Source organism: Garra rufa, chromosome 5, assembly GCF_049309525.1.
Source record: "Garra rufa chromosome 5, GarRuf1.0, whole genome shotgun sequence".
NCBI lineage: Eukaryota > Metazoa > Chordata > Actinopteri > Cypriniformes > Cyprinidae > Garra > Garra rufa.
Genome location: NC_133365.1, coordinates 10,223,412 through 10,240,180, shown reverse-complemented (window position 1 = coordinate 10,240,180; position 16,769 = coordinate 10,223,412). Strand labels below are relative to the sequence as shown.

Genomic DNA, 16,769 nt, shown 5'->3' with positions numbered 1-16,769 from the left:
CTCATTTTCATAATTTTAATGATTATTTTCTCTTGTGAACTATATGGAAATGTCTTCTACGTGATATATCTTATTCAAGTCAGTACTAAATAATAATAAAAAAAAACATGCATTTTGTATGATCCCTGTTATTTTAGTCAAATATTTAACATTTTGCAGATTCTGCAAGGTGTATGTAAACTTTTGACGTCAACTGTATATACCAAAACAGCTGCAAAATAAAATAAAAAAAGTGCTGTGCTTTCTTAGCTCAATCATAACTTGATAAAACCCTCTATGGGACATTACTTTTAAAACTCCAGGTATTTCCTGACATTTCATAAATGGTAATCGTATCAAGCCAATCAAAAAACTCATTTTAATTAGCCCGAGCTAGCTTGAATCAACAAAGTCTGATATTGTTTCTAGCATCAAAACGATTACATTTGCTATTGCACAGTGAGTAAGCACGGCTCTGAAGTATTGAATTTTTAATTACTAGTTTTAGCAATGACAGAAAACATGTTGTATTTCACCAGAAGATTTGCAACACATTTAAGATAATGACATTTTTATCAGCCGAACAAAATAGGCCATAGAAGATTGTGCTCTAAACACAACAGTCATAAAATTTTCTCTGACTGACTCGTCTAGTGAAATTAGATATTTGAGACAATTGTGAAAAGCCTGTGACATTCAAATGCTTTGAATTAAACATGAGTCACAAAATATTTCCATGAGGAGCACAGTAACTCACATTTCTAATCAGGTGTAAACTGCATTACTTAACCATTTAGTTAACTATTAGTTATCGATTTTCAGTAATTGAAATACAATAAAATATTAAGATTTGGGTCACACTTTATTATGTACGTACATCAAAAAATATGTACAGTCAGTGTACTTAATATGGTCATATTGCATTGCAAAACACTTTTGCTTCTATTAAGGTGGGATATGGGTAAGGTTAGGAACAGGTTTGGTGGTGTAGATAGGTTTAAGGGTGGGTTAGGGTATAAGGAATGGGTCAACAGTGGTAATTACAGAAATTAATTACAAATGTAATTACATAGAGGTTTTAAAAAAAATACATTTGAAAATGATTAATTTAAATGTAAGTACATAGGCCACCTAATGTAAAGTGGGACCAAGATTTATAATACTTATGAAAATGAGAAACGATGCCTTGGAAACTAAAAATCTACAAGTCATTCGAGTTTCAATTAAGCCTCATATTACACAGTGGCCCCAAAATATATTTAAACTAGGGCTGTCAAACGATTAATCACGATTAATCGCATCTGAAATAAAAGTTTATGTTTACATACTAAATGTGTGTTTACTGTGAATATTTATTATGTATATATAAATACACAAACATACATGAATAGATTAAAAAATATTTATATGTATGAATAGTTATACTTGTATTTAATTTAGATTATATATAGAATTATAAATATTTTATATATAAATCTAAAATATTTTTCTTTAATAAACATGTATGCGTGTGTATTTAGATATACATAATATATACACACAGTACACACACATATAGTATGTAATCATAAACTTTTATTTTGGATGCGATTAATCGTGATTAATCGTTTGACAGCCCTAATTTAAACATATCTGAACACCTAAAAAAGACTGAATATAACTGCATTTTTTCCTCAAAGCTGATCTTCCTGAGCTATATTTGCAATGACCAGGCTCAAGGTTATTGTTCGTGAATGTATAAAGTACTACAGTACAGTTGCAACGAACATGCTCCACAAAGTTCTACATATTCAAATACTTTTGCCTTAAATTTAAAATTATATATTACTAAACAATAAAGAGTTTTTTTAAAGGTGGTTTTGTAGGCACATTCACATCCTTCCTAAAAGCAAAGAGAGCAGGTATCTGTGTCAAAAAGCTATTTGGTTGATGTATTGACTTGTCTAATACAACAAAGTAAGCTTGAATAAGCGTCTGGACGAGCTTCAAACAACGTATGTGAAGAATCGACAAATAAGGGCACTTGTTGGTGAAGCTAGAGATAAGTCTGGATTTGGTCCAGTTGACATGTTTAAGTTAACAGGAGCACACTGTGGGTTAGGTGTACCTGCACAATATCCAGTGCACACGAGAGTTTGTGTGACAGAACATATTTGATAAATCAGCTAAGGAAGTAATGTGGCATATTTGGTGGGCCACTCGGGTGCAGTTCAGACACACACCATTAGTCACAGACAAGCGCTCTCTTGTGTGCACTGGATGATTCAAGACTGTCTATAGCGAGGCAAACAATTTATCTTCTGTTTCTGTGTCATTCAAAGGATCATGTGACTTTCTACTCGATAAGCAAAAACAACAGTGGCTGTTTAGATGAAGGTATCCGGTTGAAAACATCACGTTAAATGCTGAAAACCCTTTAAGGTCACGTGTAAACATTCCTATTTCAGTTTTATAAGCTAAAGACTAGTAGCCAAGCAAGCAGAAGGTAATTGAGTCCAAATTGAGCTGGCCTTGATGTAGCCAGCCAGAACCGAGCCATTGCGCAGACTAATTCAATTAGAAAATGTGCTAAATCGCATCTCCAGCCAATTGAGTCCACTAAAGCAGCGACTGACAGCCACAGATACAAGCAGAGCAACTTAACCTTGCCTTGAAAACCTAAATGTGACCCTGGACCACAAAACCAGTCTTAAGTCGCTGGGGTATATTTGTAGCAATAGCCAAAAATACATTGCATGGGTCAAAATTTTTGATTTTTCTTTTATGCCAAAAATCATTAAGAAATTAAGTAAAGATCATGTTCCATGAAGATTTTTTGTAAAATTCCTTCTGTAAACATATCAAAATGTAATTTTGATTTGTAAAATGCATTGTTAAGAACCTAATTTGGACAACTTTAAAGGTGATTTTCTCAGTCTTTTAGATTTTTTTGCATCCTCAGATTTCTGATTTCAAATAGATGTATCTCAGCCAAATATTGTCCTATCCTAACAAACCATACATCAATAGAAAGCTTATTTATTGAAACTTATGACTGGTTTTGTGGTCCAGGGTCACAAATGTGGTGTATTCTACGTTGTTGTTGCACATTTTGCTGATCTGCATTCTTAAAAATAAAGGTTATGCCACAGAAGAAGCATTTTAGTGAACAGTTCCTAAAAGAACCATTTTGAAGATCATTTTAAATCTAAAGAACCTTTTTTTCGACTATAAAAACCTTTTCTGCATTTGAAAGTTTCCATGAATGCTCACATTCTTCATAGAACCATTGATACCAATAAAGAACCTTTTTTTTTTTTAAAAAAGGCCCATTTTCCACAAGTTCATATGATCCTTTAGGGTCTAAATGAAAAGTCTATAATATACCTTGGTTAAAAATTCTCAATAGTAGTGTAACAAAACACCCTTTTACCTTGTCAAATTCAGCTCTGCAAAAAATGTACTCATTTTATTGCATGGTCCCTTTAAACGCAAATGAGCTCTGCTCGCCCCGCCCCTCTCTGTTGTGAGATTATGAGCTGTAATGTTTACTTTAGCCGCATTTAGCCACGTTTAGCCATTAATCTTGCCAATCAGCACATTATTAAGAAAGGCTAGTTGCAATGATGCATGAAAAACCCTTATACTCACTTCTGCTGTGGGTGAGGCTGCATCACAAATGATTCACAAGAACATAGATGCATATATAGATCGGGATTGGCGCTTTCCTTTAAAAAACAAAAGTAACGTTATCCTCTGCATCTTTGGCGGCTCAGATGTCGGGAGTAAATGACGACTGCTATGTTCATTATTACATCCAACAACAGAACACCACAATCGCTCAATCAGAGACATTCTTGTCTTCCCTGCACCTGAGTCACACGATGCCGATCAGAGTGGGACTGTTTCAGCTCGGTGAGGGCGGGTCTAAGGTAAGGTGCTCATGTCAATCAACTATTGTGGGAGCGGCCTCTGTTGGTGTGCCGTCATTACCAACATTTTTTAACATCATACATTTTTTACTGTCACTTTTGATCAATTTAATGTCAAATAAAGCCTGCTAAAAAGTATTTGTTTCTTTCAAAAACAAAGTTACCCCAAAGTTTTGGTAGCATTTAACTTCCAGTTTCCAGCTCCAAGACATTCTTTTCAGCAAATATAAAAATCTATTGCTAAAAATAAAAAAGTGGCATTCCTTATGTGAAAAACATGGATCGCCATGATCAATAATCCAAAAAATGCAGCAAAAATAAACATGGGTTCATTAGTGGTTTTAGTTACAGATCATCATCTCTGACATTCCTGGGCAGAGCAGACATATTTGAAAAAAACCCTGGGTGACCCTCTCTTCACTAACAACATAATGTAAAATGCATGAAGGACATCTGGCAGAATGTTTCGGCAAAGGATGGTGTGTTGAAGGCACAGCACTATGTTAGCTGTTTCATTGAATAAATCTGGGTTTCAATACATTCAAATGTATTCAGTTTCTGCACTTCAATTGCCTTCTACACAACTTCCTTCTTATGCCAGCCAAGCATGATTATATGCAAATTTCTTGCAAGGCAAGCGGTGAGACTAAAAGTTTGCCAAAAAGGATGTCTACATCTATTTGTCACTGCACAGATATGCTCAAATGGTCACATCTTGTTTAGAGAAATTAAAGCAGAAAGAAACATAATAAAACTGTTAAGGTGAAATTTATATAGCATGTTCTAATTATGCTTCCTTTTTATATTAAAACTAATTTAAATTCCCCAGGGTGGGGTTTATTCCCTTGTTGTTATTTTTAATAGCCTGCACAAAATACAACATATGTTGTTCTCCCAAAAGCAAATGTGATAATTACTGCCTTGTAAATGAGCAGAGATGCGTCTCATACGGAAAAATGGAAATGTTAAGTATGAACAGATTTTTTCATGTGCAGTTCAAAATCATCTAGTCCCCCTTGTAAACACTGAAATTATAACTATAAAACAAAGGCTGTTAAGATATGTACATAGCTCCAACATGCTTTTCTTCACCTTTATCACATCTAGAACTGCATTTGGACATTACATTTTGAAATTGATTTGGAAAAGTCTTGTGCATATTAATTATCACTGATTTTTTTAAAAGGAGTAGTTCACTTTCAGAACAAAAATTTACAGATAATGTACTCACCCTCTTGTCATCCTTTCTTCAGTCGTAAAGAAATGCTGTTTTTTGAGACAAACATTTCAGGATTTCTCTCCATATAATTGATTTCTATGGTGCCCCCGAGTTTGAACTTCCAAAATGCAGTTTAATTGCAGCTTCAAAGGGCTCTAAATGATCCCAGCTGAGGAAGAAGTGTCTTATCTAGCGAAATGGTCGGTTATTTTCAAACATTTACTTATAAACATTTACATATACATTTTAATCTCAAACACTGGTCTTGCCGAGCTAGACAAGACGAGAATTAAACAAAAAAGGTTAAAAAGTATATAAATTGTAATTTTTTTTTTTAGAAAATAACCCATCATTTGACTAGATAAGACCTGTTTTTCCTCGGCTGTGATCGCTTAGAGGCCTTTGAAGCTGCATTTTGGAAGTTCAAACTCGGGGGCACCATAGAAGTCCATTGTATGGAGAGAAATCCTGAAATGTTTTCCTCAAAAACATAATTTCCTTACGACTGAAGAAAAGAAAGACATCTTGGATGACAAGGGGGTGAGAACATTATCTGTACATTTTTGTTCTGAAAGTGAACGACTCCTTTAAGGCAGTTTAACTGGACAACAAGGGATGGACCTGTTCACTAGAGGAAGCATTTTTATGGATTATGGATTTGTATTTTGGCCAGAAGCAACTGTTTGATGTTAAAATGCCTCAATGATGGATGTGCTTCTTACAAACACACAGCTTTTCACTTCATAAGATGTTAATTGATGGAATGGAGTCGTGCAGATTATTGACTATTTTGATGTTTTTGTTGATGCTAAATTTCTCCAAAATTGTTATGATGAAGAAACTACATCTTAGAAGGCCTGAGGGTGAGTACATTTTCAGCAAATTTTCATTTTTGCATCAACTATTTCTTTTATTTCATTATTTCTGTGATTCGTTTCAGGAGAGATACAACCATTCAGAGTTTGGCTCAATTCTTTTAAAAGTATACTTAAATGTACAGATCAGTCAGATGTGTCATGAAAATTTTTAATAAATAGCACAATATATTATTGCAGAATGCAGCTTTCAATTTGACTTGAGGAAAGGTGAATACTGGAGCCACTGATATAGTTGGTTTGCAGGGTATTGAGCGTTAGAGACATTGAGCATTAGAAGATAAAAAGAAAAAGATGAAATTAAGGAGGAACATGATCAAACGCTTTCTGAGATAAACTCCTCAGGATATGGTCAAAAGGATTTTCTCTTAACTTATTTATTTTGGACTAAAAGATATGAAATTGGCAAAAGCTTTAACTTATGCTGAAAACTATATGGCTCAATATGGCTTTATTCTGTCAGCAATGCTTTATTTATGTTAAGAGAATATTTGTAAATCTTTAATACAAATAACAAAAAGTTTGTGGCACTTCAGGCATCCAGCGTGCAAAGTATGACATTTTTCTAAAATCAAAGTTCACTTCAATTCAATGGGCACTTTTGCCCTACACAACCATTGAATTATTAATGCTAAAAACCTTCAAAGACGCAAGGGACAACAACACCACAGCACTCTAAGCAGGTAAATCTGTTCACCTGTGCACTCTACCTGTGTAAACAAAAACACTCTTAGGAAGGTAGTGAAATTCCTTTAGACACAGCAAAGAGTGATGGTAAATTATTTACAAAAAATGGCTTTGTGGGAAAACCTGTTCTTAGGGCGGGTTCCGTCAAACAATGTGGGAGATTTGCCATGAAAAAGGAATCGCATTAAGTAGGCTGTTTCCGACACTGAAGAATGCAGGCAGTATTATGCTGTTAATGGTTAACATTTATATGCTGGATGGCTGATCAAACAGATTTATTTCAGCAGGGTCCATTCACTCTGTTATCCTGGTCAATTATTTTACTTCAAATATACAATTTAGTTGAAAATATAAGGGGTGAATAATATATTAGGGGTCATTACTCTAGTCCGTTAGCAAGCATTTTAATATGCTGATTTGGCATTTTAAAAACATTTTTTGTATCAATGTTGAAAACAAGTGTGCTGCTTAATCCAGTTGAGGTCATAAGTTTACATACACCTTGCAGAATCTGCAAAAAGATAACTATTTTACTAAAATAAGAGGGATCATACAAAATGCATGTTATTTTTTATTTAGTATTGACTTGAATAAATGTTTCACATAAAAGACGTTTACATATTGTTCACACATTCATCAAATATTACCTCATCTATTACCCATACACTTGAGTCTTACTGTGTTGTTACCTGAATGATCCATCATCAAACAGCTGGTTTTTTTTTTGTTATAGTTGTTTATGAGTCCCCTGTTGGTCCTAAACATTTGAACTGCCTGCTGTTCTTCAGGTCTCATAAATTATTTGGTTTATCAGCATTTTTGTGTATTTGAACCCTTTCCAACAATGACTCTATGACTTCGAAATCCATCTTTTCACACTGAGGGACTCATAAGCAACTATTACAGAAGGTTTAAATGCTCACTGATGCTCCAGGGGGTGAAAACTTCTGAACAGAATTAAAACTTTTTCAATTTTTTATATTTTCAATTTATAAAACTGAAATTTAATAGATCTTCGAATTTGAACCTTCTGTAATAGTTGAGTCCCTCAGTTGTCCTCAGTGTGAAAAGATGGATCTCGAAATCATACAGTCATTGTTGGAAAGGGTTCAAATACACAAAAATGCTGAAAAACCACAGAATTTGTTGGACCTGAAGGTTTTTTTATGAAGAACAGCAGCAGTTTAACTGTTCAGGACAAACAAAATGTTCATGAACAACTATCACTAAACAAAAACCACAGCTGTGGATCATTCAGGTAACAACACAGTATTAAGAATCAAGAGTATGTAAACTTTTGAACAGGGTTATTTTTAAAAATTCAATATTATTTTCTTTTGTGGACATATGTAAATGTCTTTTATGTGAAATATCTCATTCAGGTCAGTACTAAATAAAAAATAACATGCATTTTGTATGATTCCTCTAATTTTGGTCAAACCATTACACATTTTAAAGGAGTAGTTCACTTTCAGAACAAGAATTTGCAGATAATGTACTCACCCCCTTGTCATCCAAGATGTTCATGTCTTTCTTTCTTCAGTCGTAAAGAAATGGTGTTTTTTGAGGAAAACATTTCAGGATTTCTCTCCATATAATGGACTTCTATGGTGCCCCCGAGTTTGAACTTCCAAAATGCAGCTTAAATGTTGTTTCCAAGGACTATACATGATCACAGCTGAGGAAGTTCTCTAGCAAAACGATGGGTTATTTTCCAAAAACATTTACAATTTATATACTTTTTAATCTCTACACAGAGTGCGCACAGAGCTAGACAAGACAAGCATTTGAGGTTAAAAAGTATATAAATTGTAATTTTTTTTTTTTTTAGAAAATAACTAATTGTTTTGCTAGATAAGACCCTTATTCCTCGGCTGGGATCATTCAGAGCCCTTTCAAGCTGCATTTTGGAAGTTCAAACTCGGGGGCACCATAGAAGTCCATTATATGGAGAGAAATCCTGAAATGTTTTCCTCAAAAAACATAAGTGCTTTACAGCTGAAGAAAGACAGATATGACACATTGGATGACAGGGGGTGAGTACATTATCTGTACATTTTTGTTCTGAAAGTGAACTACTCCTTTAAGGATTCTTTCATGTATAGAAAGTTCAAAAGAACAGCAAATATTTAGTATTATAAATGATTTTACAGTCACTTTTGACAAAATTCTCTAAAAAAAAATCTTACTGACTCCAATCCTATATGATTGTGCCTGAATAAACTAAATCTAGCTACAGTACATAAAATAGACATTCGGGGGGCTCAATGCTGTTTAAAAACATCCTAAATGAAGGTTCTGCAGAGAAGATTTACAGCTGCAACAGAATCGATATCAGATTCAATTAACGAAAAAAGTATCTTTTTTTAAATAACATGCCTGACAAAACTCTTGAAATCAAAGAAAAGTTTTGCAAGCTATGACAGTGTGCTGCACTTTTTATATTAGTTGTATTGATTGTGACGCCTTTCCACTCAGATGTGCAAGGGGTGTTTATTTATGTATTAAAAAGGTCGTCAAATGAAAACAAAACACTCTGTTGGGACCTCTGCTGACCCAGACTATTGACTAAAATACACCCTTAGACTATGGTGCATATACTGTAAACAGTGCTCTGTTGAGGAACACTCTGTGTAAGTATTGATTTAGCGCTCACCAACCATTCTTCTGTCATACTGGCATTTTTGTGAATCAAAAAATCCTCATATTTGCACTCAGCAATCAATATTTTCTAGAACAGGTCGTGGTCACTCTGCTTTATAAAGCTGCAAGCAAATATAAATGTCTCAAGGGTTATTTGTATTTGATTCTTGTATATAAATGACATTAGAAGAACATTAGAGACGTCAAAACTAGACTCAAAACTAGATATTAATCACTAATGACGGGCCAGGACTAGGCCATGGGGCCGAAATAAGGATGTATGGATTACAAATTGCCAAGAGCTTTGGCAGCTTTAGAGGCCAGCAGGAGCCTATCAGAGCAGGCAGGCCATAAGCAGGCCGACTGTGAGAAAAAATCTGCAGTCAATCACAAAAACTCTTTGAGCAACACTCAAGGGGTCTGCGGCTGAGCCAAACCCCACGGAGGAATAGAGAGCTGGAGACAGATGGATGTCAAACTTAGAGGACGACTGCCATGAGCCTATCTCTGCTCCCTCCAGATTCCATGGAAGGACTGGAAGGGGAGCTAGACATTTTACAAAAAAGGCCTGTACTAAGAGGATTATAAGCATATGTTTGGGATTAAAAAGGGTATTCCAGGTCAATGGTACAATTCGCTTTTTCACTGCTGAAATACAACTTGCTATAAAGAACACCGACTTAAGAATAGGTTGTTAATCAGCTAAGCCCTCATGCATAAAAGTTTGCTTACTACAGTAGAATCTGTACAGCAAAATAGCAAAAATAAAATAAAATATGAAAAAATAAATACAATAAAATATAAAAATAATACAAATAATAGAAAATAAACTAAATTAAATAAAAAAATGTTTTAAATATATTTTTTTAAATATTTAAAAAATAAAATAAAGCTGTTGTGCATTACTGAACATGGCATGACAATAAGTCAAACCTTTGGACCGCACCATACTGTACTGAGTCCAAACACTGTCATTGGGTTTCATTATGCCACTGGCCTGTTTTATCACCATATGTGGAAAGCAATCTCTTCTCTCTCGCTCTGGATGTGAGGAGCTGGAATCTGCGAGTTCAATGAATAAAAGATGATACGCACAGCTTGAGTTTGAAGTCAGTTACCAACACTACCATCTGATAAATTGTAGGAATCATAGCCCAGCATGCTTCAGAACCTTGTTGGTCAAAGCTGTTTGCACATTGCATATGAACTACATGCAGATGAAATTAAAGTGATACAGAATGACGAAAGTAAATACTAGTGCTTTTGTTGCAGTGAATTGTGCTGACCACATTTTTTATTGTGAGTGCTAGAGATTGCTTTTTTGAACATGACATTTCAGAAGCATTTGATTATTTCATTCCTTTCCACACCAAGATAAAATACAGACAACAGTAAAAGTGTTCAAGTGCATGGTCATATGTTTGTAAAGATACGCACATTTCCAAGAAAAGACTGTTATTTATACTTTAAAATATGTGTGAACGAAATAGCATACATACTTTTCTTAGGCTGCTTTGTATAAAACATTTATACAAAAGGCCGCAGAACCTGTGCCTCGGAAGCTCCATGTACACTTGGAATTACTGCCATTTGCCCTGAAAAGTGAGCGTGTAACAAATTTCATAAATAACTGAGTAGGTCGTCAAAAAGAGCTGGTGATTTTTCCGCTACAGTATTCCATAGCAATCACTTTTTTTATTCCTCTCACCGCACTTCTCCCTGGAGGTTTAAAATGATTGTGGAACATTTTTGTTTAACTTGCCTCTGTGTTTGTGGATGCTGAACACAGACCAACATGACTGTACAAACATGGCAGCTTAATGGGGCAAATGAATTTGTAGTGACAGGAGTATATGTGCATGGGACACAACAGCTGTGCCCTCGGGTCCTGCAGAATTCAGGTATGCAACTACAATTAAAGATTTCCGTAGGCTGAGTGAGCCCTCGTAAATCTGTCCCAACATTCATAGGCAGATGGATTAAGGAATGATGCATTAAGTGAATGTAATAGGGTTGCTATTAACCCCTAAAGATACATTTCTTCTCATTTTGTTTTCTGTACTACAGCATGCACATCTGTTCAAAGATTGCCATTAGTAAAATTGATTTCTGCACTTATTATATACAAAATTAGGGCTGTCAAATGATTAATCATGATTAATCACATCCAAAATAAAAGTTCATGTTTACATACTAAATGTGTGTTTTCTGTGTTTATTTATTATGTATATATAAATACACCCACATACATGTATATTCAAGAATTTTTTTTAGATTTATATAGAAAATATTTATAATTCTATATATAGTCTAAATTAAATAGAAGTATAACTATTCATTCATATAAATTATAATTAAATTATATATATTTTTTATCTATACATGTATGTGTGTGCATTTATATATACATATTAAATATACACAGTAAACACACATTTAGTGTGTAAACCTAAACTTTTATTTCGGATGTGATTAATCGTGATTAATCATTTGACAGCCCTAAAAAAAATATAACAGAGCATGCTTAAGAGAGTGAACAAAATTAATCAATACATTCTTAAAGGAGTAGTTCAGTTTAAAAAAAAATTACTGATAATGTACTCATCCCCTTGTCATCCAAGATGTTCATGTCTTTCTGTCTTCAGTCGTAAGGAAATTATGTTTTTTGAGTTAAACATTTCAGGATTTCTCTCCATATAATGGACTTCTATGGTGCCCCCGAGTTTGAACTTTCAAAATGCAACTTCAAAGGGCTCTAAATGATAACAGCCATGGAAAAACAGGTCTTATCTAGTTAAATGATGGGTTATTTTCAAAAAAAAAAAAATACAATTTATATACTTTATAACCTCAAATTGTCGTCTTGTTTAACTTGGCAAGATGAGAGCTTGAGATTAAAATGTATATAAGATTTTTTTTTTTTTTCAAAATAACCGATCGTTTCGCTAGATAGGACCCTTCTTCCTCAGCTGGGATCATTTAGAGCCCTTTGAAGCTGCATTTAAACTGCATTTTGGAAGTTCAAACTCGGGGGCACCATAGAAGTCCATTATATGGAGAGAAATCCTAAAATGTTTTCCTCAAAAAACACCATTTCTTTACGACTGAAGAAAGAAAGACATGAACATCTTGGATGACAAGAGGGTGAGTACATTGTCTGTAAATTCTTCTAATAGTTGACCAACCGTTAGTTGACGAGAAGCTGACACTTAGTCGCAGAAAAACTTCCACAGGCAAAGTCACACAGTCCGTGATGGACAGATCATTAGCGGCTGGTCGATGTGTGAATATAAAACATTGGGCAGAACATCGCTCGCCATATTATTCAGTGACCTCAAATATGGCTTATCATCTGAAATATGTTAGTAGCAGCAACTTCACATGTCCACTCAATCTAATGTTAATGTAGAAAAATGTGCGCTATTGAAGTGTCTGTGTGGACTGTGGAAGCTTAACAGTAGCGCGCTCACTTGCATTTTTGGTCATACAGATTAGAGGATGACACGGGAGTGGATTTTCACTCCTGTCCCGTCCCACTCCCAAAGAAAGAAATCTTGTCCTGTCCCACTCCCAGACCAAAGTTTAAAAAATAATCCCGTCCCATCCCACTCCTGGTAAAATGACTCCCACTCCCATCCCGCTCCCGTTTAAAATGACTCCCGCTCCCATATATTTTTTTTCTTCATTTAGTGTTTAGGTAATACATATGATTTTATCTGCTTCCCATCCTGTTTTAGACCAGCTGCTGAGCCCCTGTTTCTAGATTTTCTGGAGAAAAACAGTAGTTCACACCATGTCTACAATAGTTTAATAAACCCAAACAACATATAAAGCTGCATTTTACTCATTTATTGTTGAGTAAACAATACATTTATAGTTTACATTTATAAACATTTATATGCTGCATCCCAATTCGCATACTATCCGTCCTAAATATTCGAAAATAGAATTAGTATGTCCCAAATCGTATTATGTTTTTAAAAAGTATTCCAAAGTTTCCCGGATGGTCTATACTACTTAACTTCAGAATTTGAAGTGCAGATCAATGCTCTAATGGCTAATATTGCCCACAACACATTGCAAGGTGAACGAGAATTTGATTAGAACTACAAACACGAATAAAAAGTGTTAAAAAACTACAAACATGGCGGATATGCGCGGCCAACGGACAGGTAGAGAAAGGGGTTTAAGTGATAAATAATCAATGTGTAACCTGATAAAAAATATTTATTTAATGTTATCCGTGTTATATTTCATGTGCAGCAACATTATGAAATTTTATAATGATAGGTTTGGTCATTAACTTTTTAAATGCATCATTATGCAAACACGAGCAGAGTTCTCGGCATGAAAGACTCCCGAAAGAAAGTGCCTCTTCATTTCTCTCTAATATGGTAGGAAATCAAATTTAACAAAATGTAGATGATGTTAACTAACAGGGCAGTTTAAAGTTTAAACAGTGACAGGATTCAGGTAACTAAGCAACTGAACGTCCGTTAAAGACGAAGTAGTATGTCCCAAAATCTGCCTACTATTCTGCTACATTTCCTTTTTTCTTTTTTTGTCGTCTTTCCTATTGGTTGATTCCCGCTCCCGTCTGCTCCCGTTAATATTTTATCCTGTACCGTCCCAATCCCGTAATTAATAGCAAAGATGACTCCCATCCCGCAGGAATCCCACGGGAATCCCGTGACCCGCGGGATTCCCGAAAAAATGTCAGCCTCTAATACAGATGAGAGATAAGATAAGAGTAATACATCATTCAAATCTGTAAAGACTCAAAGACCTCACAATAACAACAAAACATTGCGCTTTTGTAAAATAATGAAAGCAAACAGGATATGCTTTCTGTCATTTTGAACTCTGTAAACTTGAACGTGAAATTCAGAAAATCTGTGTATACTTGCCTTACAGACATTAGAAATGTATCTGTAGAGGGTAAAACGCCTACTTCCAAATGAGCTAATGCCGAGACAGAAATGAGTCAGTGTCGCTGACTTCCTCTCTTAAGCCGAAAACAAAGATATTTTATCAATGAATTAATATGTTAATGGAGCACATTCATAATCATTACTTTTGCTGGTGCGCTGTGGTTAATAGGCAATTAAAGGCTCATTATTATGATTTAAATTGTTTATTAATAAATGTGCAATTAGTCAACTAATGCTTAAAATGAATGACTAGACAGATCTTTAGTCAAGGACAGACCTAGTCCTTACTACCTTTATGGGCCCTGAACGTGTCAGTTGCGTTGTTGTCTATGCAGGGTGAGAAAGCTGCTGGCTTTCTTCTAAAACATCTTCATTTGTGTTCCGTAGTTGAACGAAAGTAACATGGGTTTAGAACAACATGAGGGTGAGAATTTAATGACAGAATTTTCATTTTTGTGTAAACTATCCCTTTAAATATGAAGCTTAAGCATCAAATATTTACATCAGTATTTGCTGTTATGCTTTCACAGGAATATCTTTCTTGACACTGTATTATTATTACAAATAATATTAATAATATATTTTTTTAATTAAACATGATGATAGAAAATAGCTAAATCGAGCAAGTTTTCTCACACTCTAAATTTTTCCTATGAGTGAAAGGGCCATATACAGCATAATCATGTCCCAAGAAATGGCTTGACATTTCCTTCCCATTACAGTGCATTATCCTGCAGGAACAGAGTCTAACGGACACCGAGGTGTTTAGTTTCAATCAATTTGTCAGTCTGGAAATGAAAGGATGGACTGAGTCTAGTATCTCCGGGATGGTTTATAGCTCACTGGCCAGTTGGTCTCAAACTTTACAAGTCTGAAGGGTAGGTTCAACAATTTAAGATGTTTTCAAAGATTGATTTGGGATGCAACCCTTTAAGCCGAACACAGCTATTCAAATCAGTCCTCTCCCCTCCCCATTGTTAAAAGGTCAGGCTAAAATCAATACCACCTACCACCCAATCTTAACACATTACCTATTTCTATTTGATCTGGTGTAATATTGACTCTTTTAGTGCATTAAAGCACATGCTGTGCTCATGCATTTTTGCAGGAATGATGCTTTACCTACACCCTTTGGATGGATAAAGCAGGTGTTCTGTTATATTTAATTCAGTCCCATCCGAATTTAGCAAACCCTATGATACTCCTGTTACTATCCGGAGATTATTTTTGCGTACTGGCTTTGAATGCATCAGAAAAACAGCTGACCCTGGCGCCACGGCAGGAAATATGTTTCTATTTTAACTTTGTCGAAACTGTATATTGGGTGAAAATAATGACTGAATATGGCGCATTCTCTACATCACTGTTCTTAAACTACACACATCAGTAATAGAGCTCATATAGCTAGACTATGTTGTATTGTTACACGTGCATACTGTATATATATACATATTCCATTAACACACTCATGCCCTTTGAATAACAGCGGTGCATGTATAGCATTCCTCTCATTGATTGCCAAGCGCCAGCAGACTAATGACTGTAGTGAGGTCGCCATGGATTGGCCTATATTTGAAAGGCAAATATGATACTGCTGGCCAGCTATTTGTGACTCCATAAAGAAAACAGCCAACACTTATATGCCTCAGATGCCTTGTGCTGTATTCAGCGCCCAGTGCAACAGTAATACCGCATGCTTGCTTCAAACAGCATTTCTAAATAAGAGATTGCGTACATGGAAGAGCTAAGAGCAAGTACGAAAATAAATCAGTGTTCATTAGAACTTATCAAATATAAAATCCTTCTAAGGTATGTTGTTTTATAGTCAATAAACCAGATTTTTTATTTTCTTAAAAATGCTAACAGCACTTTTTTAGCGAGGAAAACAGCTGACTGTGGGAGAACGCGAGGTGAAAAACAGAGCTTGAGGAGAAGTCGTCCTGGTGTAACATTGAAAGACAAGTTCCTGTCTACTTTGCCCTGAGCAAAGACCTCTGAGATAGTCAGGTACTTGAGGGAATAGGAGCTAGAAGCATTAGCAATGCTAAAAATGTAAATAATGGGAATGTGTTGGTGGATCTGAGCCAAAGGCTACAGTGCGCTAACATCTAGTCTGAGCAGTGCTCACTAACATACTCCCAGCATCTATTTCAAACAAACTACTCAAGTAATATTATACTAATTTTCTTGCAAATGTCACCACATGCCCTCACACAGTGTAGCTCAGTGGGTGCAGGTGAAAATCCATAAAGACATTATAGCTTAACTATAAGTAAACACGCATGGCTTGAGGGAATAAAAGCCCACATAAACAACACAAACTCAGGTTGACTTCTTTGAATTAGGCTAGTTCTCATATTAAAGAACGTACAAACCACCCCGACCTCAGTTTTCTCTAACCCACTGGGACGTGAAATTTCATCTCAATATAAACCTCACAATCTTGGTTGTTTCAAGCCTGTATGACTTTATTCTGTGGAAGACAAAAAAAGACATTCTGAAAAAATGATGAAACATGCTATTT

General features: G+C 35.1%; 1 protein-coding gene across 1 annotated transcript in view; it reads right to left on the bottom strand.

Moving 5' to 3' along the window:
* fras1 (Fraser extracellular matrix complex subunit 1) overlaps positions 1-16,769 on the bottom strand; it is a 133,561-nt gene that overhangs the window by 96,172 nt on the left and 20,620 nt on the right. The window contains exon 3 of the mRNA XM_073839522.1: positions 13,940-14,037. Within this exon, the coding sequence (XP_073695623.1) occupies positions 13,940-14,037 (98 nt within the window). The remainder of the gene's footprint in view (positions 1-13,939; positions 14,038-16,769) is intronic.